General features: G+C 40.0%; 1 protein-coding gene and 1 pseudogene across 8 annotated transcripts in view; both read left to right on the top strand.

Annotated features, from left to right (window-relative positions):
* Positions 1-26039, top strand: part of KMT2A (lysine methyltransferase 2A) — a 77781-nt gene that overhangs the window by 27115 nt on the left and 24627 nt on the right. For 3 of the 8 annotated variants that reach the window (XM_057750608.1, XM_057750604.1, XM_057750610.1), the window contains 24 exons: positions 1812-4465; positions 5783-5960; positions 7042-7276; positions 8765-8829; positions 9236-9616; positions 10088-10161; positions 11508-11639; positions 12198-12311; positions 14969-15115; positions 15532-15627; positions 16187-16307; positions 17259-17381; positions 17807-17991; positions 18985-19158; positions 19892-20002; positions 20306-20379; positions 21017-21210; positions 21560-21666; positions 22467-22604; positions 23616-23774; positions 24024-24141; positions 24261-24339; positions 25401-25561; positions 25758-25943. In XM_057750608.1, coding sequence (XP_057606591.1) covers positions 1812-4465; positions 5783-5960; positions 7042-7276; positions 8765-8829; positions 9236-9616; positions 10088-10161; positions 11508-11639; positions 12198-12311; positions 14969-15115; positions 15532-15627; positions 16187-16307; positions 17259-17381; positions 17807-17991; positions 18985-19158; positions 19892-20002; positions 20306-20379; positions 21017-21210; positions 21560-21666; positions 22467-22604; positions 23616-23774; positions 24024-24141; positions 24261-24339; positions 25401-25561; positions 25758-25943 — 6006 coding nt within the window. The remainder of the gene's footprint in view (positions 1-1811; positions 4466-5782; positions 5961-7041; positions 7277-8764; positions 8830-9235; positions 9617-10087; positions 10162-11507; positions 11640-12197; positions 12312-14968; positions 15116-15531; positions 15628-16186; positions 16308-17258; positions 17382-17806; positions 17992-18984; positions 19159-19891; positions 20003-20305; positions 20380-21016; positions 21211-21559; positions 21667-22466; positions 22605-23615; positions 23775-24023; positions 24142-24260; positions 24340-25400; positions 25562-25757; positions 25944-26039) is intronic. The other 5 variants (XM_057750612.1, XM_057750611.1, XM_057750609.1 and 2 more) reach the window with 3 other exon arrangements.
* On the top strand, positions 10920-11308 carry LOC130861584 (40S ribosomal protein S15a-like; annotated as a pseudogene).

The following is a 26039-nucleotide window of genomic DNA, read 5'->3' as shown; positions in this document are numbered from 1 at the left end:
TTAAAAAAAAAAGGATTAATTATTTTATTTTTGGCTGTATTTTTTTTTTTTTTTTTGGCTGTATTGGGTCATTGTTGCTGCACACGGGCTTTCTCTAGTTGTGGTGAGCGGTGGCTACTCCTCATTGCGCTGCCCTGGCTTCTCATTGCGGTGGCTTCTCTTGTCGCAGAGCACGGGCTTCAGTAGTTGTGGCTCTCAGGCTCTAGAGTGTAGGCTCAGTAGTTGTGGTGCACAGGCTTAGTTGCTCCGCGGCATGTGGGATCTTCCTGGACCAGGGATAGAACCCGTGTCCCCTGCATTGGCAGGTGGATTCTTAACCACTGCACCACCAAGGAAGTCCCCAGAACCCTTTCTTGATGGTTTCCTCTTAAGCTTTTTTTCTTGGCTATTAGTGTACCTTGAATGTTATCTTTTTTCTTAACCATCTGTATATGCTTTACTATTTAAGAAGTGAAACAGTTTCTCTGCTGTCTTCTAGTCCATTACTTTTGTTGTAATTAGTATATATTGAGAACAGATTTGTGAATCCTTAATCTATTAAGAGAAGTTTCAAGTTAATTGGTGAGGAAAGCATTTATATTTAGAAAGCTCAACAATAAGACCTTTGTTGATTTTCTGTTCTGTTAGAAAGCTGGTTCCGTGGTCTAAAATGTTCATCTTAATGGCATAAATCTCTTCTGGTGCCTGTTAGAGGAGGTTTTAATCTCAGAAGAATGTTGAGTCATATAAAACATTGAAAAGTCATGAGAGAAGAGAAGATATGATAGATGAGGCAACTCTTAATACATTTAGAAAGTACAGACTATACAAAGAATTTTAGGGAGTTCCCTGGTGGCCTAGTGGTTAGGATTCCAGGCTGTCACTGCTTTCAGTGTTGTGGCTTGGGTTCAGTCCCTGGTCAGGGAACTGAGATCCCTCAAGCCACTCATTGTGGCCAAAAAAAGAAAAAAAAAATTTTTTTTTTTTTTTTAGAAAACAGTGGTTTTCTGAAGTCTCTTGATAAGTAGCAAATTGAGCTGATTTATGTTGGGAAATTCCTTTTATTTAGAATAGAAGAAATCTGATTTAAATTGTCATTTTGCTCTTGACACCAATTATGGTTAGATCTTTCTTGTAATTTGAGACTAGTTCAAGAACCTACAAGGTAGGGGAATAGATTAATGGACATCTCATGTCAATTTCACTGGTTAGTTCACCTACCACTGAGTTCAGCGATCTTATTCTGATGTCTCATAAATGAATAGTTTTCTTTTCAATGAAACTTTCTTAACTTACTTTGGCAAAGCAGACTGAAAATATAGGAAGCTGAGCAGCCTGTAGAAGTTGGTATGTTATTGATTGAAGAGCACCTTGTTCAAATTTATTAAAGCCAAAATTCTGAGTTGAAAAGATGGGATGACTTACTATAAACGTGTTCTCAAATGTTACTCTTGATGGCTAGGATATGGAAAAGGTCATGCGGATTTTTTTTAAACTTTTTTTTTTTTAATTCAGAAAAAACCTTCTTGTTCACCTAAAGTTGTTGGAAAATTAGTTTTATATATTAATTGCTCAGTTGAAAACCTCTCTTATTAGTTTTTCTATCAAAAAAAGTAGTTAAGTGTTCTTTTAGGTAGGATGTTATTTTCTTGATTTCTTTGAGGCAGGTTTTTGGTGAAAAGAAACTAAGCACAATTAAGATGTTTTACTGACTGATTAGACCCAGGTAGAGTTCAGTACAGAATGGCTTGTGCTAAATTATATTCAGCTTAGTTAAGACCTAAACTACAAAGCTAAATATATGCTCTTCATTGTTTAATTTCTATACACAGTTAAAACTAGTCCTCGAAAACCTCGCGGGAGACCTAGAAGTGGCTCTGACCGAAATTCTGCTCTCCTCTCAGACCCATCTGTGTTCTCCCCTCTAAATAAATCAGAGACCAAATCTGGAGATAAGATCAAGAAGAAAGATTCTAAAAGTATAGAGAAGAAGAGAGGAAGACCTCCCACCTTCACTGGAGTAAAACTCAAAATAACACATGGAAAGGACATTTCAGAGTTACCAAAGGGAAACAAAGAAGACAGCCTGAAGAAAATGAAACGAACACCTTCTGCTACATTTCAGCAAGCCACAAAGATTAAAAAATTAAGAGCAGGTAAACTCTCTCCTCTCAAGTCAAAGTTTAAGACAGGGAAGCTTCAAATAGGAAGGAAGGGGGTACAGATTGTACGCCGGCGAGGAAGGCCTCCATCAACAGAGAGGATAAAGACCCCTTCAGGTCTTCTCATTAACTCTGAACTGGAAAAGCCCCAGAAGGTCCGGAAAGACAAGGAAGGAACACCTCCACTTACAAAAGAAGATAAGACAGTCGTCAGACAAAGCCCTCGAAGGATTAAGCCGGTTCGGATTATTCCTTCTTCTAAAAGGACAGATGCAACGATTGCTAAGCAGCTCTTGCAGAGGGCGAAAAAGGGGGCTCAGAAGAAAATTGAGAAAGAGGCAGCTCAGCTGCAAGGAAGAAAGGTGAAGACACAGGTCAAAAACATCCGACAGTTCATTATGCCTGTTGTCAGTGCCATCTCCTCGCGGATCATTAAAACCCCTCGGCGGTTCATAGAGGATGAGGACTATGACCCTCCAATTAAAATTGCCCGACTCGAGTCTACACCGAATAGTAGATTCAGTGCCACGTCCTGTGGATCTTCTGAAAAATCAAGTGCAGCTTCTCAGCACTCCTCTCAGATGTCTTCAGACTCCTCCCGATCGAGTAGCCCCAGTGTTGATACCTCCACAGATTCTCAGGCCTCTGAGGAGATTCAGGTACTTCCTGAAGAGCGGAGTGATATCCCCGAAGTTCATACTCCACTGCCTATTTCCCAGTCCCCAGACAACGATAGTAACGACAGGAGAAGCAGAAGGTATTCCGTGTCTGAGAGAAGTTTTGGATCTAGAACGACGAAAAAATTATCCACTCTACAAAGCGCCCCCCAGCAGCAGACCTCTTCCTCGCCACCTCCACCCCTGCTCACTCCACCGCCCCCACTGCAGCCAGCCTCCAGTATCTCTGACCACACACCTTGGCTCATGCCTCCAACCATCCCTTTAGCATCACCATTTTTGCCTACTTCTGCCGCTCCCATGCAAGGGAAGCGAAAATCTATTTTGCGAGAACCGACGTTTAGGTGGACTTCTTTAAAGCACTCTAGGTCAGAGCCACAGTACTTTTCCTCAGCAAAGTATGCCAAAGAAGGTCTTATTCGCAAACCAATATTTGATAATTTCCGTCCCCCTCCACTAACTCCTGAGGATGTCGGCTTCGCATCCGGGTTCTCTACATCTGGTACTGCTGCTTCAGCCCGACTGTTTTCACCACTCCATTCTGGAACGAGATTTGATATGCACAAAAGGAGCCCTCTTCTGAGAGCTCCAAGATTTACTCCAAGCGAGGCTCACTCTAGAATATTTGAGTCTGTAACCTTGCCTAGTAATCGAACTTCTGCTGGAACATCTTCTTCAGGAGTATCGAACAGGAAAAGGAAAAGAAAAGTGTTTAGCCCTATTCGATCTGAACCAAGATCTCCTTCTCACTCCATGAGGACAAGAAGTGGAAGGCTTAGCACTTCTGAGCTGTCACCTCTCACCCCACCGTCTTCTGTCTCTTCCTCATTAAGCATTTCTGTTAGTCCTCTTGCCACTAGTGCCTTAAACCCAACTTTTACTTTTCCTTCTCATTCCCTGACTCAGTCTGGGGAATCTACAGAGAAAAACCAGAGACCAAGGAAGCAGACTAGTGCTCCGGCAGAGCCATTTTCGTCCAGTAGTCCCACTCCTCTCTTCCCTTGGTTTACCCCAGGCTCTCAGACCGAAAGAGGGAGAAATAAAGACAAGGCCCCTGAGGAGCTGTCCAAAGAGCGAGATGCTGACAAGAGCGTGGAGAAGGACAAGAGTAGAGAGAGAGACCGGGAGAGAGAAAAAGAGAATAAGCGGGAGTCCAGGAAAGAGAAAAGGAAAAAGGGATCAGAAATTCAGAGTAGCTCTGCTTTGTATCCTGTAGGTAGGGTTTCCAAAGAGAAGGTTGTTGGTGAAGATGTGGCCACTTCCTCTTCTGCCAAAAAAGCAACCGGGCGGAAGAAGTCTTCATCACTTGATTCTGGGACTGATATTGCTTCTGTGACTCTTGGGGATACAACAGCTGTCAAAACCAAAATCCTTGTAAAGAAAGGGAGAGGAAATCTGGAAAAAACCAACTTGGACCTCGGCCCAACTGCCCCATCCCTGGAGAAGGAGAAAACCCTCTGCCTTTCCACTCCTTCATCTAGCACTGTTAAACATTCCACTTCCTCCATAGGCTCCATGTTGGCTCAGGCAGACAAGCTTCCAATGACTGACAAGAGGGTTGCCAGCCTCCTAAAAAAGGCCAAAGCCCAGCTCTGCAAGATTGAGAAGAGTAAGAGTCTTAAACAAACTGACCAGCCCAAAGCACAGGTACTCTTTTCCATCTTGCCTGTTAAAATCAACAGTTTCTCGAGCCCCATCTAGGAGCAAGCTTTAGGCTGAGTGTTCCACTTAGATCTAGTTATGGGAATCAGGAAAAGATGGTGGCGTTTGTGGTGGTCTTTTAAGGATGGGTAGGATTTTGATAGGTAGAACATGTTAGGGGAGAACTTTTTTAAGGAGAGGAAACAGTGTAGGTAGAGATAGAAAAGTATAAAACACTTGAGGAATGGGGACTAGCTGGACTGGTACATGTAGGAAAGTGGTGAACCAAGACCGAAAGGTATGTGGGGCCACATTACCCTGAATGCAGAGTTGTTTGTACTTCATGGGTTTGGTGTGATGGAATCTGTGACTTAATTTTGAAGGTGCATTTTTGCAGTCAAATTGTTTTATTGTTGTTACTGTAGAAAACAGGGAGGCGGGGGATGTCTTCCTCTGGTAGTGAGTGATTAGACCAATAGAAAATTGGTACTTGCAGGATACATATGAGAAGCACTTAGCCTCAAGTTGTGGACAGACAAGCTATATAATTCAGTTAATTAAGATGATAAACAGATTTTTGTAAAGAAGAGCTTTTTTTTTTTTTTAAAATACAGTGAGCTAACCACTGGCCTTTTCTGAGAAAACCTGCCAATCTTTAGATTGTTTTTAAAAATTGTCATGTAGTAAATGCATGTGTATACCAACATATCAAATTAGGTTAAGATGACCACAGACTTAGGTTTTAATGTTATTCAACATAACGCCACATTTACATTTAGTAATTCTGCCAGTTGAGAGGTCTAACAGGAATATGATGAGACTTTTTCCAACACCACTTTGGGTGTTTTTGGTAAACCTCCTAGTGATAGGAGCTGTGGCTCTTTAAAATGTGAGACATTTCTGTTTGGAGCCGTGGCCTTTTATACTTCCATTTATAGGTTATTTCCCCTACTTCTTTGTTGATCAGGGAAATATAAGAAGTATAAGCCCTGTTTACGGGAGACTGAGTTTTGTTTTTTTTTGAGACTGAGCTTCTTGATAATGCAGATTGGCAGCTTGATTTTTTTTGAGGGGAATTTTAAAGAAGTGGTATAATTGGGAATAGAAGCTTAGTTGATTTCTGTTTTTCGATTAGAATCCTTTTCTGCCAATTTTAGAAGTAGATGATTTCTATATATCGATATGGCATATCAGCTGGGAATCACTAGAGTTGTATGTGTTGATTATAGGTTATAAGTAGATCAACTGTACCTTGGCTTCATCCAATTATATTTTCAACACATATGGTTGTTATTGTTTGTTTCTGGCTTGCCTCCGGCTCAGGGTCAAGAAAGTGACTCATCAGAGACCTCTGTGCGAGGACCCCGGATTAAACACGTCTGCAGAAGAGCTGCTGTTGCCCTTGGCCGAAAACGAGCTGTATTTCCTGATGACATGCCCACCTTGAGTGCCTTACCTTGGGAAGAACGAGAAAAGATTTTGTCTTCCATGGGAAATGATGGTAGGTCAGGGATGTCAACTTTGAGGTCTGAGCAGACATTGGGTTTGTTTGCTGATCATCCTGGGGGTGCCCAGTAGGCTCTTCATAGCACTGTATGTTAGGCTCGTTTCTCCAAAAACCAGATGGCAAGGGGGTGAATTAAATGTGTAAGGATTTTATTAGGGGAAATGCCTGAGAGAGAATATGGGGAGGGAGTCAGGAGAGGCTGGGAGAGCTGTCAGACTGCTCTGTAAGTCTGGCCCTAGTGAAGGAGAGTGGGAAGGAAGGCTGGGCAGAATCTTCCTGGATGCCATGCACTGTGGGAAAGCTCTGCAAGGTTGTCAGGGAGCCCTTGAGCAAACATTGACTGTCAGAGGAGTCTCGTGTCTCCTGGGAACAGACCTACCTTAGTATCCCTGCCACGCTGTCACTGCCTGAGAGCCACCCCCGTGGTAAGTGTGGCCTCCGTACCCCTGGATTTCAGAGCACAGCGGCTGGGGCCTGTGGTCATTTATGCTCCCTGTGGTTGCGGGTCTGTGAGGCATGTTCTCATGTGTGACTGCTCGGATGAAATGTAGAGGTTAAGAAGGTATTCAGAAGCATTCAATTCATATTCTTTTTTTTTTAATACTTCACTTTCTTTTTTAAAATCAGATTTTCTTTTTTTAAAAATTAATTAATTAATTAATTAATTTTTTGTATTTTGGCCACACTGTGCTTCTTGCAGGGTGTTCCCCAACCAGGGATCAAACCTGGGCCTCTGCAGTGAAAGTGCCAAATCCTCACAGCTAGGCCACCAGGGAACTCCCTCTGTTCATATTCTTGACTTTAGGTTACACTATATTTTGTTTTCACTATTTGGAATTCTACTTTCATCAAGCTGCAAGTTATAGGCATTTTTAGACATTTAAGTAATTATTTAAAAACAGGCTCTGAATTCTGCATATGAATATTTTTATTATAGTGAATTTCATTTTTAGAGTCTCAATTAAAACAAGATTTGAATGTATATACTAACATGCCTAGATTTTGAGAATCTCCCCTCTGCTCCCAGGAAGGAATCAGATGCTCCCTCAGAGCTAATGACATGTTTCTTTAACAGACAAGTCATCGATTGCTGGCTCAGAAGACGCTGAACCTCTTGCTCCACCCATCAAACCAATTAAACCCGTCACCAGAAACAAGGCACCGCAGGAACCTCCAGTAAAGAAGGGACGGAGGTCAAGGCGGTGTGGGCAGTGTCCCGGCTGCCAGGTGCCTGAGGACTGTGGTGTTTGCACTAACTGCTTGGACAAGCCCAAGTTTGGTGGCCGCAACATAAAGAAGCAGTGCTGCAAGTGAGTGCGCTTCTCCCCAGGGGGCTGGTCTTAGCCGATGTCCTGGCTTGTTGCAGAGAAAATGTGTCCCAACACTCAGTGTGCTTGTACCAAGTCTCCTCCAGTTGCCAGCTGAGTTGCACAGTTGAATTTTTTGCTGTGCTGGGTTGCAGCTGCACTTAAATAAGAAATCCTCAAGGGCAGTGCTGTGAATGTTCTGTATCTGCTCAGGTTAGTGTGGTAGCCCTTAGTCATATGGCTATTTAGCACTTAAAACATGGTTGGTGTGACTGAGGAATGATAATTAAAATTTTCATTTAATTATAAACTTAAGTAGCCGCAGGTGCCTAGAACTACCGTGTCAGTGCAACGCTGGAGGATTTCTGCTTAAACACTGACAAATTTAGGCTTAGTGTTTATTAGGCCAACTGAGATTACCTTTATCTTTGTGGCATTCAGGAAATATTGGTGATAGAAGTCTCCACTCTCTCTCAGAATATTTTCATGCCTATGGAAGTCTCTTCCGCGCCTTGAGTGGCTTGTGGGATCTTCGTTCCCCAACCAGGGATTGAATCCGGGCCACCGCAGTGAAAGTGCCTCGTCCTAACCACTCGACCGCCAGGGAATTCCCTGGAAGTTTTGATTACTCTACCTTTTTTCAGTCGGCTTGTGGACGCACTTCCTACTCTCCGGGATAATTTGTTTAAAATGGATCAAGAGAGTTGCATAAACAAATTTTGGTGACTGAGTATCTCATCAAGTACCTGGCACCAGGAATAGATATTTGCTGAATGAATGAATAACATGAAAGTAATTTATATGGAGCATAATTGGGAGAAATTACTTAAGGGGAGACAGTTTCTAGGAGACACTAAGTAGTTCTGTGCTTTGGTTTAGTCTGGCCTTAGCAAGAATCTTGTCTCGGTCTCATTAGTGAAAAGAAGTGAGACAATTCACAGATCAACAAAAACGGTACATGATAGCAAGATAAAATTGCACTGAGTTTAGGGCTTGCAGTGGATTCAGTTCAATTTTAGACTTCAAAATAAGTTTGAGTTTCATTAAATTGAGGACTGAAATACGTGTCAAAGCCCTGAGATGGACCTGTAGCATTGTAGTGGCAGACAAAGGACTCAGGTAATTTTACTCTGTTTTGTCTTCAGATTACTGTATGAATATTAATCTCATAAGGGAGCAGAGCTGATTTGACTGCAAGAAATGATGACTGATCGTTTTGTGTGTGGTGCTAGTCAATACTGGGTTGTAAGACATTTGAGTCCCATTTCAAACATAGTTTGGTATTTGCTACTTTTAGATCCTCAAGTTAGGTGAAATTGCTGATTAAACGATTTAAAGGCTTGAATTTAATCTAAATAATGAGTAGGTTTTTTTTAGCGCTCAGAATAAACCTGAATAAAGGTTCACTGATTCTTGCGGACAAAGTAGCGCTTGTTTCAATTGCTTCTCTCCAAAACGAAGTTTACTTTATGGCATTCCTTATTATTCTAGGATGAGAAAATGTCAGAATCTACAATGGATGCCTTCCAAAGCCTACCTTCAGAAGCAAGCAAAAGGTAGTGTTGTAAAAAGATCTTCCCCTAAATGCTTCCTGCTTTAATGTCATATAGTTGTGTACATCTAGTGTAAAGCAAATACTAGCTTTTTTTGAAGTACTGCTCTTTCCCAGGGAGCTGTTAGTTGTTGAAGCTGGGTGATAGGTACATGAGTGTTCATTTTACTGTTCCCTTCACCTTGGACTATGTTTGAAAATTTCCATAATAAAAATTTTTTTTAATTCTTATGAAAATTACATTATATTTCATTTCCTAGAGTAATTTCACTTGCCAACTTGGCATTAACTTTCTTGAGTCTTTCAGTGTCAACTTTAGCTGTAGGAAACAGACTAAGATTGTACATTCCTATACTTATATTTTAAGTAAGATTTTCTCACAGAAAAATAATCTTGCTTTGCCCCCCAAGCTGTGAAGAAGAAAGAGAAAAAGTCTAATAAGACCAATGAAAAGAAGGAAAGCAAAGAGAGCAGTGTTGTGAAGAACTTGGTGGATTCTAGTCAGAAATCAACCCCATCGGCAAGAGAAGATCCTGCCCCCAAGAAAAGCAACAGTGACCCTCCTCTGCGCAAGCCTGCGGAGGACAAGAGCGAGGAAGGGAATGCCTCCACCCCAGCACCTGAGGCCAAACAAGCGGCCACGCCCTCCTCCAGGAAGTCCAGCAAGCAGGTCTCCCAGCCGGCACCCGCCATCCCCCCGCAGCCCCCCAGTGCAGCACCACCGAGAAAAGAAGTTCCCAGGACTACTCCTAGTGAGCCCAAGAAAAAGCAGCCTCCACCTCCGGAGTCAGGTGAGTGAGGATGGCCCAACCAACAGTACCAGAGTACCAGCACGGGACACTGACATCTTAAACAGCGACTGGAAACCTGAAATGTATATTTTTGAGACTTTGGCACAAGAAAATTAGCTCTCTTTTAAATATTTATTTGGCTGCACCGGTCTTAGTTGCAGCATGTGGAATCTTTTAGTTGTGGCATACGGCTCTTATTTGCGGCATGCATGCAGGGATCTAGTTCCCTGGACCACCAGGGAGGTCTCAATTAGCTCTCTTTTAACCATTATATAATAATAAAGAAATAGAAACAAAAAACAGTTAAGTTGGAGGTATTGTCTTAATTTCCTATTTAAAGCCTTGAGTTTAAATAGTTTTTTCCTAATGCACCTTTTTTCACAGGCCAATCACTCCTAGAGTCACCGTTGCTATTTAGCATTAACTGTAAGTTTAGTGGCATCTAACTGCGATTTATTTTGAATTCTTTAGGTCCAGAGCAAAGCAAGCAGAAAAAAGTGGCTCCTCGCCCAAGTATTCCTGTAAAACAAAAGCCAAAAGAAAAGGTAAGGAAAGATTTGTTTCTCTGCCATTTCTCAAAGATGTGTTCTATTCTGTAGGGAAAAGCCTTATTCTTGACATTTATGTGATAGACTGAAACTGCATTTCTGCTTCTATGTAGATGGCAATGGAATTTCTTTTCTTTTCTTTCTTTCCTCATTTATTTATTTATTTATTTATTTATGGCTGCGTTGGGTCTTCGTTGCTGCACATGGGCTTTCTCTAGTTGTGGCGAGCTGGAGCTACTCTTCGTTGTGGTGCTTAGGCTTCTCGTTGCAGTGACTTCTCATGTTGCGGAGCACGGGCTCTAGGTGTGAGGGCTTCAGTAGTTGCAGCCCGTGGGCTCAATAGTTGTGGCTCACGGAATCTAGAGCGCAGCCTCAGTAGTTGTGGTGCATAGGCTTAGTTGCTCCGCGGCATGTGGGATCTTCCTGGACCAGGTATCAAACCCATGTCCCCTGCGTTGGCAGGCAGATTCTTAACCACTGTGCCACCAGGGAAGTCTCTGGAATTTCTTAAAATTAGCAAACTTCAGATTTAGGCTTTAGTTCACTTCTTTTTTTCTCTTTTTTTTCCCTTGTTGTTTTCCCCTTCTTTGTAGTCCCACATACTTATGCATTTATGCTGCAGGTTGTATAATTTTTTCCCCTCGATATCCTTTAACAGTATTTGTCTATATAGCAATCATCCTTCCTTGTATCCACTATTTTTATCATGTGGAGAGAGAGATCTTTAAGAGTTTTCTGGTTCTGTCTGTGCCTCCATAATGGTGTGTATGCACGTCCAGGCTGATGCTCTCAAGAGCATCAGCAATGCTGAAAAAAGAAGCAAATGTCAGGTTCTTATTCAGCAGTGCTCCAGAGTCATTGTCCAGTTTCTAACTGTGATGATGAAGCATGGTTACATTGGCAAATTTGATGATCACAGAGCTGGGAAAATTGTTTTGGATCTCATAGGCAGGTTACACAAGTGTGGAGTGATCAGCCCCAGATTTGATGTGTGCAACTCCAAGATCTAGAAAAATGGCAGAATAACCTGCTCCCATCTGGTCAGTGTGGTTTCATTGTACTGACAACGTCAACTGGCATCATGGACCACGAGTAAGCAAGACGAAGACACATAGGAGGGAAAAGCCTGGGGTATTTTCTCTAGGGGTACAATACATAGGTGCCAATAATGTGCCTCAATAGAAAAAAAAATCTCCTGAGGATTACTTCCCTGTTTCTATAGGATACTTATATTGGAAACATGTTTTCCAGGTGTGTTAAGATTTGTCATTTGCATTATTGTCACAGGAATGGAAGGCAAGTAGGATGTGGATTTGTTCTTTATCCATCTTCTATCTCCATAGGAAAAACCACCTCCAGTCAATAAGCAGGAGAATGCAGGCACTTTGAACATCCTCAGCACTCTCTCCAATGGCAATAGTTCCAAGCAAAAAGTCCCAGCAGATGGAGTCCACAGAATCAGAGTGGACTTTAAGGTAAAAGTATTTAGTGACCACAGAGTATATTGAGTGTTGTGGACTTAAAATCAAGAAAATAATGTTACCAAAGGTGTTGAAGGAGAGGAAATTCATGTGGAGGGATGGGGGGGTAGTGAAGAGTGGCCATTAATGAATGGATTCCGGTGTGTGAGAGCTCTGGGCAGTGTTACAAGATCTGTCTGTGAACTGACTGAAGGACAGAGGTACGGAGATGGTCCTGCCCATCCTGAGCTGTAAAGTGCATTTAGATGAGAACAGTATCTGAGGAAGTGAATCTTTCACATAGGAATTATCAAATCATGATGATTGCTTGAATCAGCAAAACTCTAAGGGAAATTCAGTCCCAGTAAATCTTTGCATTGTGGTTAGCAGGTGAACCTTTTAAAAGTTTGTGTCTGAGACTTAATGTTTTCAAAGCAGCAGTTATTTTCAACTAATTGAAATGAAATATTCTCGACCTTCTAGTGTCACTCTGATTTTATGCTTTTTGTTCTTATTTTCAGTGCAGTGTTGTGTTGTAAAACTCTCGTAAATGATCTTTCTCTCTCTCCACAGGAGGATTGTGAAGCAGAAAATGTGTGGGAGATGGGAGGCTTAGGAATCTTGACCTCTGTTCCTATAACACCCAGGGTGGTTTGCTTTCTCTGTGCCAGTAGTGGGCATGTGGAGGTAAGATGTCCTGCTTCTTGGTACCCTGACAGTACAATGATAGGTAATTTTGCTGTGATGAAAGAAATCATTATATTCTGTTTTGTTGATATATAGCAGGCACTATACTCTGTTTAAACCAGCAAATGAAATGCTTTTGAAGTTTTTTAGGAATTTCAGGAAGGAGTTTGCTTTTTATTAGAGTAGCAGTCATTGAGTGTGAAAAGTTTGTTTCATCTCTTTAATTCACTCTTTATCAGAGTTCTGATTTTTCTGCCAGATGTCCAAACATGGAAGAAATGATAAATATTTTCCTAGAAAAAGAGATGCTGTTGATAGTTGTTTTATGTTGAATAGCAAAACTTCCTTGTCTATAAAGAGCTCTTAGTAATTAATAAGAAAAAGGAATAACAACCAGTTAAAAAAATAGTCTAAGGACAGGAATATATAATTCACAAAATGAGAAATAAAAACATGGTGGGAGGGGAGCGTTAAGCCTTTCGATTACCAAACAGTGTAAATTAAAGCATGATAAAGAGGATCAAGTAGAAATAGAGACTTCCTAGAAAGTGGAAATCTAAATTAGTTACAGTCTTTCTGAGAAGATTGTTTGGAAATATGTATTTATCTTTAAAATGGGTATACCCTCTAATCCAGCAATTACACTCCAGACATTTCTCTTGAGGATATAATTAGATAAATTGGCAAATACGTATATGTATGTATGTGTGTATATAATACATATATATAATAAACCCTTCTATATGTATACATATTTGTGTATATATATAATAAACAGAAGGGTTTATTTTAGTATTTATGATGATAAAAAATTGGAGACAACCCGAAAAGTCATCAATAAGGGGCTGGTTACTTTGGTTGAAATAATTATAGGACATGCATATAATGGCAGATATGAAGTCCTAAAGATGATAATATAGGTTCATATTGACATGGAAATATGTCTATGACACATCACTGAATTAAAAGAGCAGGTTACAAAATAGTATGTAAAGCATGATCCCATTTTAGTTTGGAAAAATGTTTTTGAAATACATATGTAGAAAGAATTGTGAAGGATTTATGCCAAAATCTTAAGTGTTGGTTGCATTATGGGTGACTTTTGTTTTTCCTTTATCTTTTTGAGTTTTTTTGCATTTAGTATGTGCCACCTTTATAATAAGGGGGGGCAATGTAGCACAATTTTAACTAGGAAGCAGTAATTTGTCATTCATACAGTTCTCAATTCCTGAATATCTCCTTAGCTTCTTACTTCTCACATATGTATTCTAAGGTCATAAAGAAAACCCAAAGCTAAGTTGTAATCCAGATGTCAAGCAGTCAGTGAGACTCACTAGGAGATTCAGTCCTGCCCACTTGCTAGCTTAATTATGCATTAGCAAAATTACAAATTATTGCCTGATATTCATGCATTGAAGAAATATTTTCTTAGTGCCTGTTACGAAGAATATATTGTTCTAAGTGCTGGAGTTGCTTTAGATAGCATTGAAACTAAGGCTGTTCAGTCTATGTAAGTGCCAGGGGTCTACATCTCTTTTCCTACATAATCCAACCCTTTACATCCACACACATGCTACCCACAGGAATAACTTATTTTTGTAACACCAGTACTTCAATTTCTGTGTTAAAACAAGTTTTTTTTTCCCCCAGAGTATAATTGCTCTCTCTAATTTAAATTGTGTAGCTATGCACAGCAATCCCACAGGATTCCTAAAAACTGAATTAGAGAATGAATAGCCCACTATGTACATTGCACTCCTAAAGCATAACCGGTGCTTGATGAACTCTCCCTCCATTCAAATTTTTTAAAACTTTTATGGTAACATGACTTCAGATTTACAGAAAAGCTACAGGAGTGGTACAAAGAATTCCCATATAGCCTTTACCTGGATTCCCCAAACATTAATATTTTTAATTTGGTTTATCCTTTTCTCTTTGTATATGTATTTTACAAAATAAGAAATAAAATATATACACACATTTTAATGTAGGCATATTTTTTCTTAAAATTTGAGAGCAAGTTGCAGACATACGCCCTTTTACCTCTAAATATTATACAGTGTATTTCCTAAAACCAAAGACATCCTCTTATATAACCACAGTATAATTATCGAAATCAGGAAATTAACATTGGTATATGACAGTTATCTAAGTAGACTTTATTTTGTTTTGACCAGTTGTCCCACTAATTCTTTTATGGCGAAAGAAAATTATGAGTCACCCTCATTTGAATTTTTGAAAATCCCTGTATCAGTATGAAAATAACTTATTTCGAAAATTAGAGATGGAAGTACAAACCAGAGCTCACAGTTGTTTAGTAGACTCTAGGACACCTTTAAAACCATCCCTATTTCCTCTCACTCCACTCTTTTACATTGCCTTAGCTGTTTATTGATACCTCTTTTATGGCACTTAGCGCATTCTGTTAAATCTTAGGTTATATCTATTTAGTTATTTTATAATTCTACTTCTTTAGTCCCCTGACACTCCTGCATTGCCCAGTATTCTGCTTTTTTAACACAGTCATTGCTTAGCAAACGTATTGAATGAAATATGTATACCCCTGGACTCCTAAAGCTCAAAGTAAGCAGGTAGGATTTGGTTGATACTTCTCATGTTGTTTTGACAACCTCTGACAACCTCCTGTCTTACCCTAGTTTGTGTATTGCCAAGTCTGTTGTGAGCCCTTCCACAAGTTTTGTTTGGAGGAGAACGAGCGCCCTCTGGAGGACCAGCTGGAAAACTGGTGTTGTCGTCGCTGCAAGTTCTGTCATGTTTGTGGAAGGCAACATCAGGCTACAAAGGTACAAAACTGAGTAATGGAATCACTTAGAGTATCACTCTCCATCTCCATTTCTGCTTTTTAATTTAGGATTTTGTATCTGTATTTGTTCTCTGTTGGCTTAGTCTGTTTTGACTAATTTAACTGGGTGTAATCAGTTGCCTATTTTTGTGTTTTAATTTTGGGAATATAGCAGAAAACGTGGCATTGGATAAAATCCTCAAAATAAATCAAATCTATCAGAATGTTCATCACTGAGTACCTTTGGCAGGAAATAAATCCCTGTGCCTTGAGAGTAAATAATTTATGAGGAAATTCAAGCTGTTACAATGAGGGGCTGTATTTACTTGAAGATAAATACGAGATGGGGTACTAAGTGATGGGTGTCCAGTGAAGGTGAGGTGATGCCCACCTTTTTGCCCTCTTATTTTCTTACAGCAGTTGCTGGAGTGTAATAAGTGCCGAAACAGCTATCACCCTGAGTGCCTGGGACCAAATTACCCCACCAAACCCACAAAGAAAAAGAAAGTTTGGGTGAGTACACACAATGTGCAGTTTCAAAGAGAACGGTCATGGGACTCTTGGGGTTGCACAAATTGTAAGAGGAGGAAGAGCCGTGCCAGTAGAGACGTCAGCTCTAGAAATGGATTGCTTTTGAGATCTTCTTCTTCTTCTTCTTTAATTATTTATTTTATTTTTTATTTACTGGCTGCATTGGGTCTTCGTTGCTACGCGTGGGCTTTCTGTAGTTGTGGAGAGTGGGGGCTACTCTTCATTGCAGTGAGCACGTTTCTCACTGCGGTGGCTTCTCTTGTTGTGGAGCACAGGCTCTAGGCATGTGGGCTTTAGTAGTTGCAGTGCGTGGACTCAATATTGGTGACTCGAGAGCTCTAGAGCACAGGCTCAGTAGTTGTGGCACACGGGCTTAGTTGCTCCGCGGCATGTGGGATCGACCAGGGCTTGAACCCATGTCCTCTGCATTGGCAGGCAGATTCTTAATGACTCTGCCACCAGGGAAGCCCCAGATCTTCTTAAATAAGAAGAGATATTAAAAATAAGAAGTTCCTACTGAATTTCTTTTTATCTCTTCCAGATCTGCACCAAGTGTGTTCGCTGCAAGAGCTGCGGATCCACCACCCCAGGCAAAGGGTGGGACGCACAGTGGTCTCACGATTTCTCTCTCTGCCATGATTGTGCCAAGCTCTTTGCGAAAGGTACCTCCAAAAAGCCAGTTTTGTCAACTTTCAGAGGTTGTACTTAGTGTTTGGGGGGTGAACTGGACACTGCAGTGAAATGAAAAAGTCCTACCATTCTTGTCAAGGATGCCATTTAGACACATTTCCTAAGTTCCTGGTCTTGCTCTTTTATTTACACAGCGAATTATAGCAATTAAAAAGCTTTTGTTATCTTTGAGGGGGATGAATTAAGGGACTTTTTATAGTAACTCACCACAAAGAAATGCTCTAAACCAGTATTTCCCAAAGTGAGGTATATGTACATTTGATTGTTTCAGAAATGATTTTAGGTGGTACTAAGTCAAAGACTTTATTTTAATAGTTGTGCTGGGAAAAAATTATAGCCAATACATTAAACTGACTTAGGACAATAATGATATAAAGTTTTCACTACCGAAGTTATCTGAAATAAGCGAATCAATGTTAAGTCTATTAAGTACAAAATAATAAGAAGTGATACATGGGTAAAATGAATTGATGAAGGTTGTATATTTTTCTGAATTTTAGGAAGCACTGCTCTAAGCTCTAATGTAAAAGCTCTAGGAATAAGGGAAAAGTGTAAATTAACTGTTCTTTACTCCCATTACCCTCTCTTTTTTAAAAATTTAAGCATTTCTTTGGAATGTTTAAAAGAGAAAATTCTCTCTTCCGTTCTTTTTCTGTTATGTTATCTGTAAAATCTACCTCATGACCTTTAAAAATGGGTCTGAAGAAGAGAACTAGTGGCATATTCTCAGAGCTCAGAATAATCTTGACACTTTACAGATGTGTACACATTCCATGGTAGATGCATGCTGACATTTGTAAGTAGTTTCAGAAACGGAATATGGTGGCTTGCATTTTAGATCAGATTGGCATATGTGAGTCAAGGGCCATAGAGCTGTTGGTGTCTGACCCAAAGCTCTGCTGAAAACTTTGCTCTGCTTTCAGGAAACTTCTGCCCTCTCTGTGATAAGTGTTATGATGATGATGACTACGAGAGTAAGATGATGCAGTGTGGGAAATGTGATCGATGGGTCCATTCCAAATGTGAGAATCTTTCAGGTACAGAAGGTTGGAGTCTTTTTATTACAGTTTCCTTCTTTCTTGGTACAGCTGCATTTACAGCCCCCAGAGTAGTATAAACAGAAAATTATGCTAGTGTTGTTACTTGAAGTCTTTTTAAATTTATTTTTTGGTCTCTAAACTAAGAACATTGTGTTACATTTGTGCTCATTTATCTTGAGCACATTCTTTAAAATATTTATTTGCTGTCCTTTGTGGATACAATAAGTTATTGATTCTCCAGTAACCAAATGCTGAGTTAGTGTTAATAATGTCCCTTTGGAAATTAATATGTATGAGTTCTTAGAGGGTGTGAGAGCCTTAATACTGTTCCTAACATACAGCTTGATATTGAGTTCAGCAGAAGAGCTTCCTCTTTTCCCTCTCTCCCACTCTTCTGAGCACCTCGTCATTGTAGATTTCTGTTTCCCCAGATGAGATGTATGAGATTCTGTCTAATCTGCCGGAAAGTGTGGCCTACACTTGTGTGAACTGTACTGAGCGGCACCCTGCAGAGTGGCGACTGGCCCTTGAAAAAGAGCTCCAGATCTCTCTGAAGCAAGTTCTCACAGCCTTGTTGAACTCTCGGACCACTAGCCACTTGCTACGCTACCGACAGGTAGGCCCAAGGCTCAATTTGTATTCCAAGAGTTTGTTCTTTGGTGGTTTTTACCTAGTCATGGAATGTGTGGGTTTTTGTGTGTGTGTACTTTTCAATTTATTTTCTTTTGCTTCATTCTTCATTTATTTCTGTAGAGTTCCTTGTTTTGGCCTTAGGCCATTGAGAAAATTTTTAGCACCAAGAGTAAAACCCTTCTTTGGGGTAAGAAGAAGGAAGGGGCCATATCTCTTTCAAAGGTCTCGCTGTTGTAATATGAAATTTAGACTTTGTATTCTGAAGGCTGTGGGGAGCTAGTGAAGGACTTCACCCAAAAGAGTAACCTGATCAGAGTTGCTTTTTAAGAAAAAAAGCAAAACAAAAGAACGATTTTGACTGGAGTGAGAGGAAGGATTGGAGAGGTCTGAGCCTAGAGGCAGGAGCCATGGTTAGGAGGCAATGGTAGTGCTCTAGGTAAGAGGAAGCAGGATGGTGGCCTGATCTACGAGGGTGGTAGTGGGGCCAGAGATACTTCGGCTCCAGGAAAGTTCCAGGGCTCCTCAGGACACAATTTGAAAATCATTTCTTTTTGTCCATGTAAGTCATGAACTATACAAAAAGTAGTCATTGGGAACACAGGTATAATGTTGGAAGAACCACATGGATACCTTTAGCTCAGAACTAGGCTGCTGCTTTATCTTTTAATAGAGTCTGTTTTTTGAATAGGAAAATTAGCTGCTATCTGTGTCTTACTCAAAAGGAATTGGACAGTTCCTGTTTTTTCATACTAGGTTGGGAGTTATCAAGCAAAACTCCTAAGTTAGCCTAGCCAAGCTGTTAGATAGCTGGCTCATTTTAACTTTCCTTATCTATTACTTGAGAAATCTCTGATTCTTTTCAAGTTCTTTAGGTTTTATAATATGCATATTTAGTACCATCTTTATTCACTCGAATAGAATCTGCATGGGTGCCTCATTTTCCGCGTTAGGTAAAAGATATCTTTCCTGACCACAGGCTGCCAAACCTCCGGACTTAAATCCCGAGACCGAGGAGAGTATCCCTTCCCGCAGCTCCCCAGAGGGACCTGATCCACCAGTGCTTACTGAGGTCAGCAAACAGGAAGACCAGCAGCCTTTAGATTTGGAAGGAGTTAAGAGGAAAATGGACCAAGGGAACTACACATCTGTGGTATGTCTATGCAGCAAACTACCCAAATTTCCAGGGCCAGTTTAGCTTCTTGGGTCTTCTGCGGGATGAGGCTGGGTGTTAGCATTAAAAGATGATTTGTGTATATTTAGAAATGTCATGTGGTTTTAAATGCCTGAAAATATGTGAGTTATTTTAGTTCTTTGTTTTGAAAGATGGGTTATGATAGGGAAGGTGTAGTGTCTTTTTATCTGGCTTTCATCTGAGTTCTTTGAAAATTATACTTAAAATTATTTTTGTATTAAAACTATTTATGGAAAAGTGCTAATGTGAAGTTAATTGGTTTGCCCCTTTTGGGATCACATCCGAATAATATCTTTTTATATTGGGTACTCATTTGTAGATAGATGCCTTTTAATTTTATGGTTTTAAGAATATGTGGGAAATGAGCAACTGTTATCTCGTGGTCCATGTTTGCTGTTCAGTTGTTTATTCATTTTAGTCTAAGTAAAAAAATTGTGGCCCTGTTTGGGTAACTTACATGATACAGCTAATTTATTTGCTGTCTTGCCTTTTTGGCCTGGCATCTCTTGACTGCCACAAGTTAATTATAAACTAAATCCTAAAGGCCTCTACTAAAGAGAAATTAGACCGTATTAAAATCGGGTGTCCGTTTCCTGTTGGATCTCTGTGCTGGATGATTTAGGAGGGAAGAAGAAATGGTTTTGAGAGCACGCTGTTCTATGAATAATTAATACTTTGTTTTTGTATACAGTTGGAGTTCAGTGATGATATTGTGAAGATCATTCAAGCAGCCATTAACTCAGATGGAGGGCAGCCAGAGATTAAAAAAGCCAACAGCATGGTCAAGTCCTTCTTTATTCGGGTGAATGATATTAATAGTTCATGTCTTTGATACTTAATCTGTGGGTTGTTACCCCATGACCAGAACAGACTTGTTCTCGTCTGTGTTTTGCTTTGTCATGTGTATAAATCATTTTTGGTTTAATTCGTTCCTCTGATTCTTTGGGAGGAGATTGGTGAGGTCCCACAGTGGATGGATCTTTCCCTTGGTAGCCTGAAATCTTCCTCATATTGACAGAGAAGCTGGTGTGAAGTTATTGGTTTTTATGTCCTTTCCAAATGAATGGTCACATGCTTACATTTTGTTTGTTTGTTTCTCTGTTAGCAAATGGAACGTGTTTTTCCATGGTTCAGTGTCAAAAAGTCCAGGTTTTGGGAGCCAAATAAAGTATCGAGCAAGTGAGTAAATTCAGTATTACTTTTCTTCTCCTCGTCAGCCAGAAATCTAAGTGTTCTTATATTTTTAGATTGAGGGTTTTTTAGACTAGGCTTTAATATTAAAGATTAATTAGTTGAAATGCCTTTTTATTGCTGGTTTAGAGACAACACTTAATGTTTATTGTGGTCAGTTGCCCTTTTTTTTCTTTATTTATGTATTTGTTATGTTTTAGGGAACTTGTGGCATATGTACAATACATGTACTATATATATAGCCCAGTAATTGGATTGGTTATAACTGGGTTCTATTTTATTTAGTTCAAATGGTGCTCTCAACAGTTTTTTTTTTTTTTCCTCAACAGTTCTTGATTCTCCATATTTAACCTTAAGTTTTTATTCCAGTAAATCCTTTTGATGCATTGATAAGGTTGTCATTTGTTTCTAGAAGTTTAACCAGGAGTCACAATATGTCACGATTATATTTTTAAAAATAATGAAGTCCTGCATAGGCGCTTTTCAAATTCTGTGACTTCTTACAGTCTGTGAAAGGCTTGTGCACAGGCCTGAGACCTGATGATATCAAGAATTTGACTGTTTTGTACAGTTCTGGGTATCTTGTAGGAGTTCAATAAATACTTGTTGAATCGATTATTTCCAGCAGTGGGATGTTACCAAACGCAGTGCTTCCACCTTCACTTGACCATAATTATGCTCAGTGGCAGGAGCGAGAGGAAAACAGCCACACTGAGCAGCCTCCTTTAATGAAGAAAATCATTCCAGCTCCCAAACCTAAAGGGCCTGGCGAGCCAGACTCACCAACTCCTCTGCATCCTCCTACACCACCAACTTTGAGTAAGACACCAGATGAAGACTTGTTGTCCATTTCTCTCTGGGTGCAAATGATTAACTTGCTGTCCATTTCTCTCTGGGTGCAAATGAGTGACTCTAAATTTAATGTACTTCCATATTGGAAAAATTTCAGGTGATCCTTAAATATAATAAAATCATTATTTTTGCTTCACTTGGAATGTTAACAAAGAATTGGTACAAGTAATGTAACAGATAGTAAGCATAGCTTTGAACACCTTTTGAAAGTGTTGATTTCATAGGTTATAAGCTATTTAAGCAGAATTGTTTTCTTTTTTCCTGGAAATCAGGCATACTTTTGCCAATTTTAACTGCATGTCTTTCGGATTGCAAGGTACTGATAGGAGTCGAGAAGACAGTCCGGAACTGAACCCACCCCCAGGCATAGAAGATAATAGACAGTGTGCATTGTGTTTGACGTACGGTGATGACAGTGCTAATGTAAGTACCTTGGTGCACCAGGACCTGCTTAGAAGACTAGCCAATAACAAACTCTTTGTGTCTAAACTTGGTGACCAGTGCTGTTTATTCAGTGAATATTTGTCACTTAGTTTGTGGCACTGGGTTTTTTTCTGTAATTGATTTAAAAGATGAGTTGCCTTAAATTAACGTGCTGTTGTCTCATAATTTCTGTTGGCAGTTCCTCAAAAAGAAGATTTTATGAAAGTCAGTAAAATAGAAGTTGTACATTAAATAGCTTGTGTTTAATGTAGTTAGCAGTATGGTTAAGATCCCCAGTTCTGGCAGGGTGCCTGGATTCATTTCTGTGCTTTACCGCCTGCTTGTTGACCTTGGCAAGGAGCTCATTTTTAAAATGAGGATAATAATAATGTTACCTCAGAATGGTTATGAGGACTGAAGGAAATAATGTATGTAAAGCCTTATTTAGGGCCTGGCACATAGTAAGCTTACAATTTTTTTTAAAAAGGCTTTTAATGCAAACTGAGAGAACTGGCTTTGAAATATGGTTTTAAAGAAGTCCGTGGGCACTTCTATAAACTTAACACTTATTGTTTACTTTTAAATTCTTTATGTTTATAAAATATTTCCAGTCTGTGGTAAAAGTAATCTAAAAAGGTGTGAAGTGAAAACAAAGAAACTTTGGATTGTGATTTTTTTCTGTGCACCTCTAAGTTAAAGAGTTAGAATTGATTTACTGAAGTTATCCTGAAGCTAATACAAGGAAAACCCTTTTCGATATTATGTTCTTTAAAGAAAAAAGGAAACCTCTTGTTTCATAGGATGCTGGCCGTTTGCTCTACATTGGCCAAAATGAATGGACACATGTAAATTGCGCTTTGTGGTCAGCAGAAGTGTTTGAAGATGATGATGGCTCGCTAAAGAATGTGCACATGGCTGTGATCAGGGGCAAGCAGCTGGTAAGAACTCGCGGGTGGATGTTACTGGAAGAGACTCCCTCTCCGTTTCTGGATGTTCTTTCTGGGGCCAAATGCTGCCTCGCTGATGTTTCTCTTAACACCTTCAGAGTGATTAGCCAGCAGCAAATATTGGTGTACACTGTAGACAGGTTGTTATTCTGACCCTTGGAGGATGGGCTCAAAAGAAACAGAAAACAAAGTCTTATCTAGTTAGGGAGATAATTCAGATGCTCAAGAAAGGTATTAACTTATTAAGTGATTTAGACACAATGACCTCAGAGGTTCCAGTTGAATCAGTGCTCTGAGGCCCCCGGGACAAACCCCCAGAATACACACACGAAGAGGGGATATAGACAATGATTAGTAACAGCTGAGAGTAATCAGGAACGGCCACGAAGGAGTAAAATTTTTAAAGGTATATTTTGACGGAGGGGAGAAAATGAAGGATTATCAGAAAGAAACAAAAAACAGCACATGCATACGAAACGTGAGTAGAATGTGTGGAGAGCACAAATAGTATCTTCCCTGGAGAGGAGCCCAGACTGTGACTGTGACAGAATGAGGTAGTAACATACAGCCTAGTAGAAGGAAATCTTTGAATCACGTAAATTCATCAGTTAAGCCTAGTAATTAAGAGCCATTATGTTTCTTGACTAGTATAATCTTTCTAGAACTGACTTCTTTTGGATATAATAGCTTTCTACCAAGACGATGTTTTTAATATCAATCTTCAAAGTTTCATCTTCTCTAAATCAGTTGTGCATCTTAGACAAAACTGTTCCGATCCAAGTTCGAAATCAAATTGTAATACTTAAATTTAGTAGTTATAGGCCCCATGGGCCATGGGAAAGAAAGGATTTGTAGAGGAGGCTTATGGCTCATATCACTTTTCTGTAATTCAGCAGATTACAATAATGAATTGTGGGAAACCCAGAATGGGGTGACTCTAGATGAAAAATGGCTAAAACACCTGAAAGTCTGACTCAGACTCTGTTCTTTCTGGATTGTTAGAGATGTGAATTCTGCCAAAAGCCAGGAGCCACTGTGGGTTGCTGCCTCACATCCTGCACCAGCAACTATCACTTCATGTGTTCCCGAGCCAAGAACTGTGTGTTTCTGGATGATAAAAAAGTATACTGCCAGCGACATCGGGATTTGATCAAAGGCGAGGTGAGACAGCTTTAGTTGCTTTTCGAATTCTTTAGGAAAAGAGGCTGAAAATAGCAAGATGGTAAACTGTATTTCACCTTCCTACGAGGTGTTCCTAGAGTCACCTCCTCTTAGGAGAAGTAACAGAGGCCCTGCTGGTGAAATGGAAGGGTGATTTTGAGATATGCTCTGTACTATCCCTCTGAGTCAGTATCATAAGTATAGTGTGTAAAGGGATAGCCTAACAGCTACCGTGGCTTCTCATTTAAGGTGGTTCCTGAGAACGGATTTGAAGTTTTTAGAAGAGTGTTTGTGGACTTTGAAGGAATCAGCTTGAGAAGGAAGTTTCTCAATGGCTTAGAACCAGAAAATATCCACATGATGATTGGTATGACATGGGCTTGGTGTTGGGGAAGCTGGCAGTACTACTGAGTGGCTTTCTAGTCTTCAGTTAAAAGGTGGACCTTCTCATGATCACCTCTAATCAGTTCTTCTTTCCTTCCTCAGGCTCCATGACAATTGACTGCTTAGGGATTCTGAATGATCTCTCTGACTGTGAGGATAAGCTCTTTCCTATTGGATATCAGTAAGTAGCTCTGTAGTGAGAAGCCAGCAGCCCCACCACTTGAGCACCCTGAAGCAGTGAGTAGGTCATTAAATGTAGAGCCATGCTTGTTAGCAACTTTTAACTAATTCCTTTCTTTTTTTTTTTTTTTTTTTTTTTTTGCCACTTCTCGTAGATTGGGATTAAGGTATCAATTTATGTCAGCTAGATCCAGTTGTAGAAAGAAAGTATTGTTGACATAATTTCAGAATCATTTCCAAACAAAACCTAGGTAGAAAACACCAGGCCTAGTCTCTTAAGCTTCCACTAACTTCCATCCAGCTCGGTTTAGAAGTGCAGTTTGTTGTCAGGGATCAAACCTCATTTTACATTTTACATTTTATAGGTCCTTCTAAAAATATAAACCCCCACAATAACAATCAGATACTCCAGTAAGAATTTATGATCTTTCCCATATGAAGCAAATTCTTTAAACTTCTAGCAAACTGACAATATAAATTTAAAATTTGCTTTCTCTCTCTTCCCCTTTGGAGTCTCATTTGGTTATATATACTCCAATTTATTCTGCATTTCAATTTAGACAACACAGTCTCTACTCCACGTTTAGCTGGCAGCTCTAAGTGTAAAGAGCTATAGGCTCCATCAGCATCCAGCAGATTTGAAGCAGTATCGTTTCTCTTGTCTCATGGGGCTTTGCTCCCAAAGGAAACACACCAGGTTTGTTCTCTCCTCACTTTGTACACATGGTGGGGCAGCTATCCCTTCCTGAAGGCCAATAACTATTTCTTGTAGTATCAATAGTTAGTATTTTTTTCTTTGCATTTTAGGATATTTTACTAATATTGTCCCCTGCTTATTACAACACAATAAAAAAGGGTCTTCTGAGAGGCCAGAAAAAACCAAGGACTTCAAAAAACTTGGAAGGCCCTAACTAGGAGACTCTAATAAGAATCCATGAAATAAAGCTAAATTTTGTAAATCAAGGAGGCCAGGGAACCCAGGCTGGGGAGAGGTTTTGACAAATGTCATTCTCTGTTTCTGTCGTCTCGCTCACGGTGATGATCATTGCCATCTGCGTGCAGGTGTTCTCGAGTGTACTGGAGCACCACGGATGCGCGCAAACGCTGCGTGTACACGTGCAAGATAGTCGAATGCCGTCCTCCGGTTGTAGAGCCAGATATTAACAGCACTGTTGAGCACGATGAAAACAGGACCATTGCTCACAGTCCAACATCATTCGCAGGTTAGTCTTTAATCAAGATGGGACTCGAATTCGATTTGGGGGAGTACTGTGATTGACAGGTGGGAAAAAGGCATTGCTTCAGGAGGTTGTATTTGTTTCTGTTTTGGTATTTATCTGATAGCTGGCTTTTTCGTGGTTCGTTTATTTGATATTTTAATTAAACTTTTTTAGTAAGAGTTTTTATTTCCTGCCACAGAAATTTCACCTAAGGAAAGTCAAAACACAGCTGAAATTGTAAGTCCTCCATCACCAGATCGACCTCCTCATTCACAGACTTCTGGTTCCTGTTTCTATCACTTCATCTCAAAGGTCCCTAGGATTCGAACACCCAGTTATTCCCCAACACAGAGATCCCCTGGCTGTCGGCCACTGCCTTCTGCAGGTAAAGGACTTCGCTGACCTGTTTGACCCAGGAAGGTCAGCTCAAAGATTAGTTGGTAATTCGTTCGGGCTACTTTATCTTAGTGACTTTTGCCAA

The sequence above is a fragment of the Hippopotamus amphibius genome, chromosome 9, assembly GCF_030028045.1.
Source record: "Hippopotamus amphibius kiboko isolate mHipAmp2 chromosome 9, mHipAmp2.hap2, whole genome shotgun sequence".
In the NCBI taxonomy this organism is placed as follows: domain Eukaryota; kingdom Metazoa; phylum Chordata; class Mammalia; order Artiodactyla; family Hippopotamidae; genus Hippopotamus; species Hippopotamus amphibius.
This window is presented reverse-complemented; position numbering and strand designations above follow the sequence as displayed.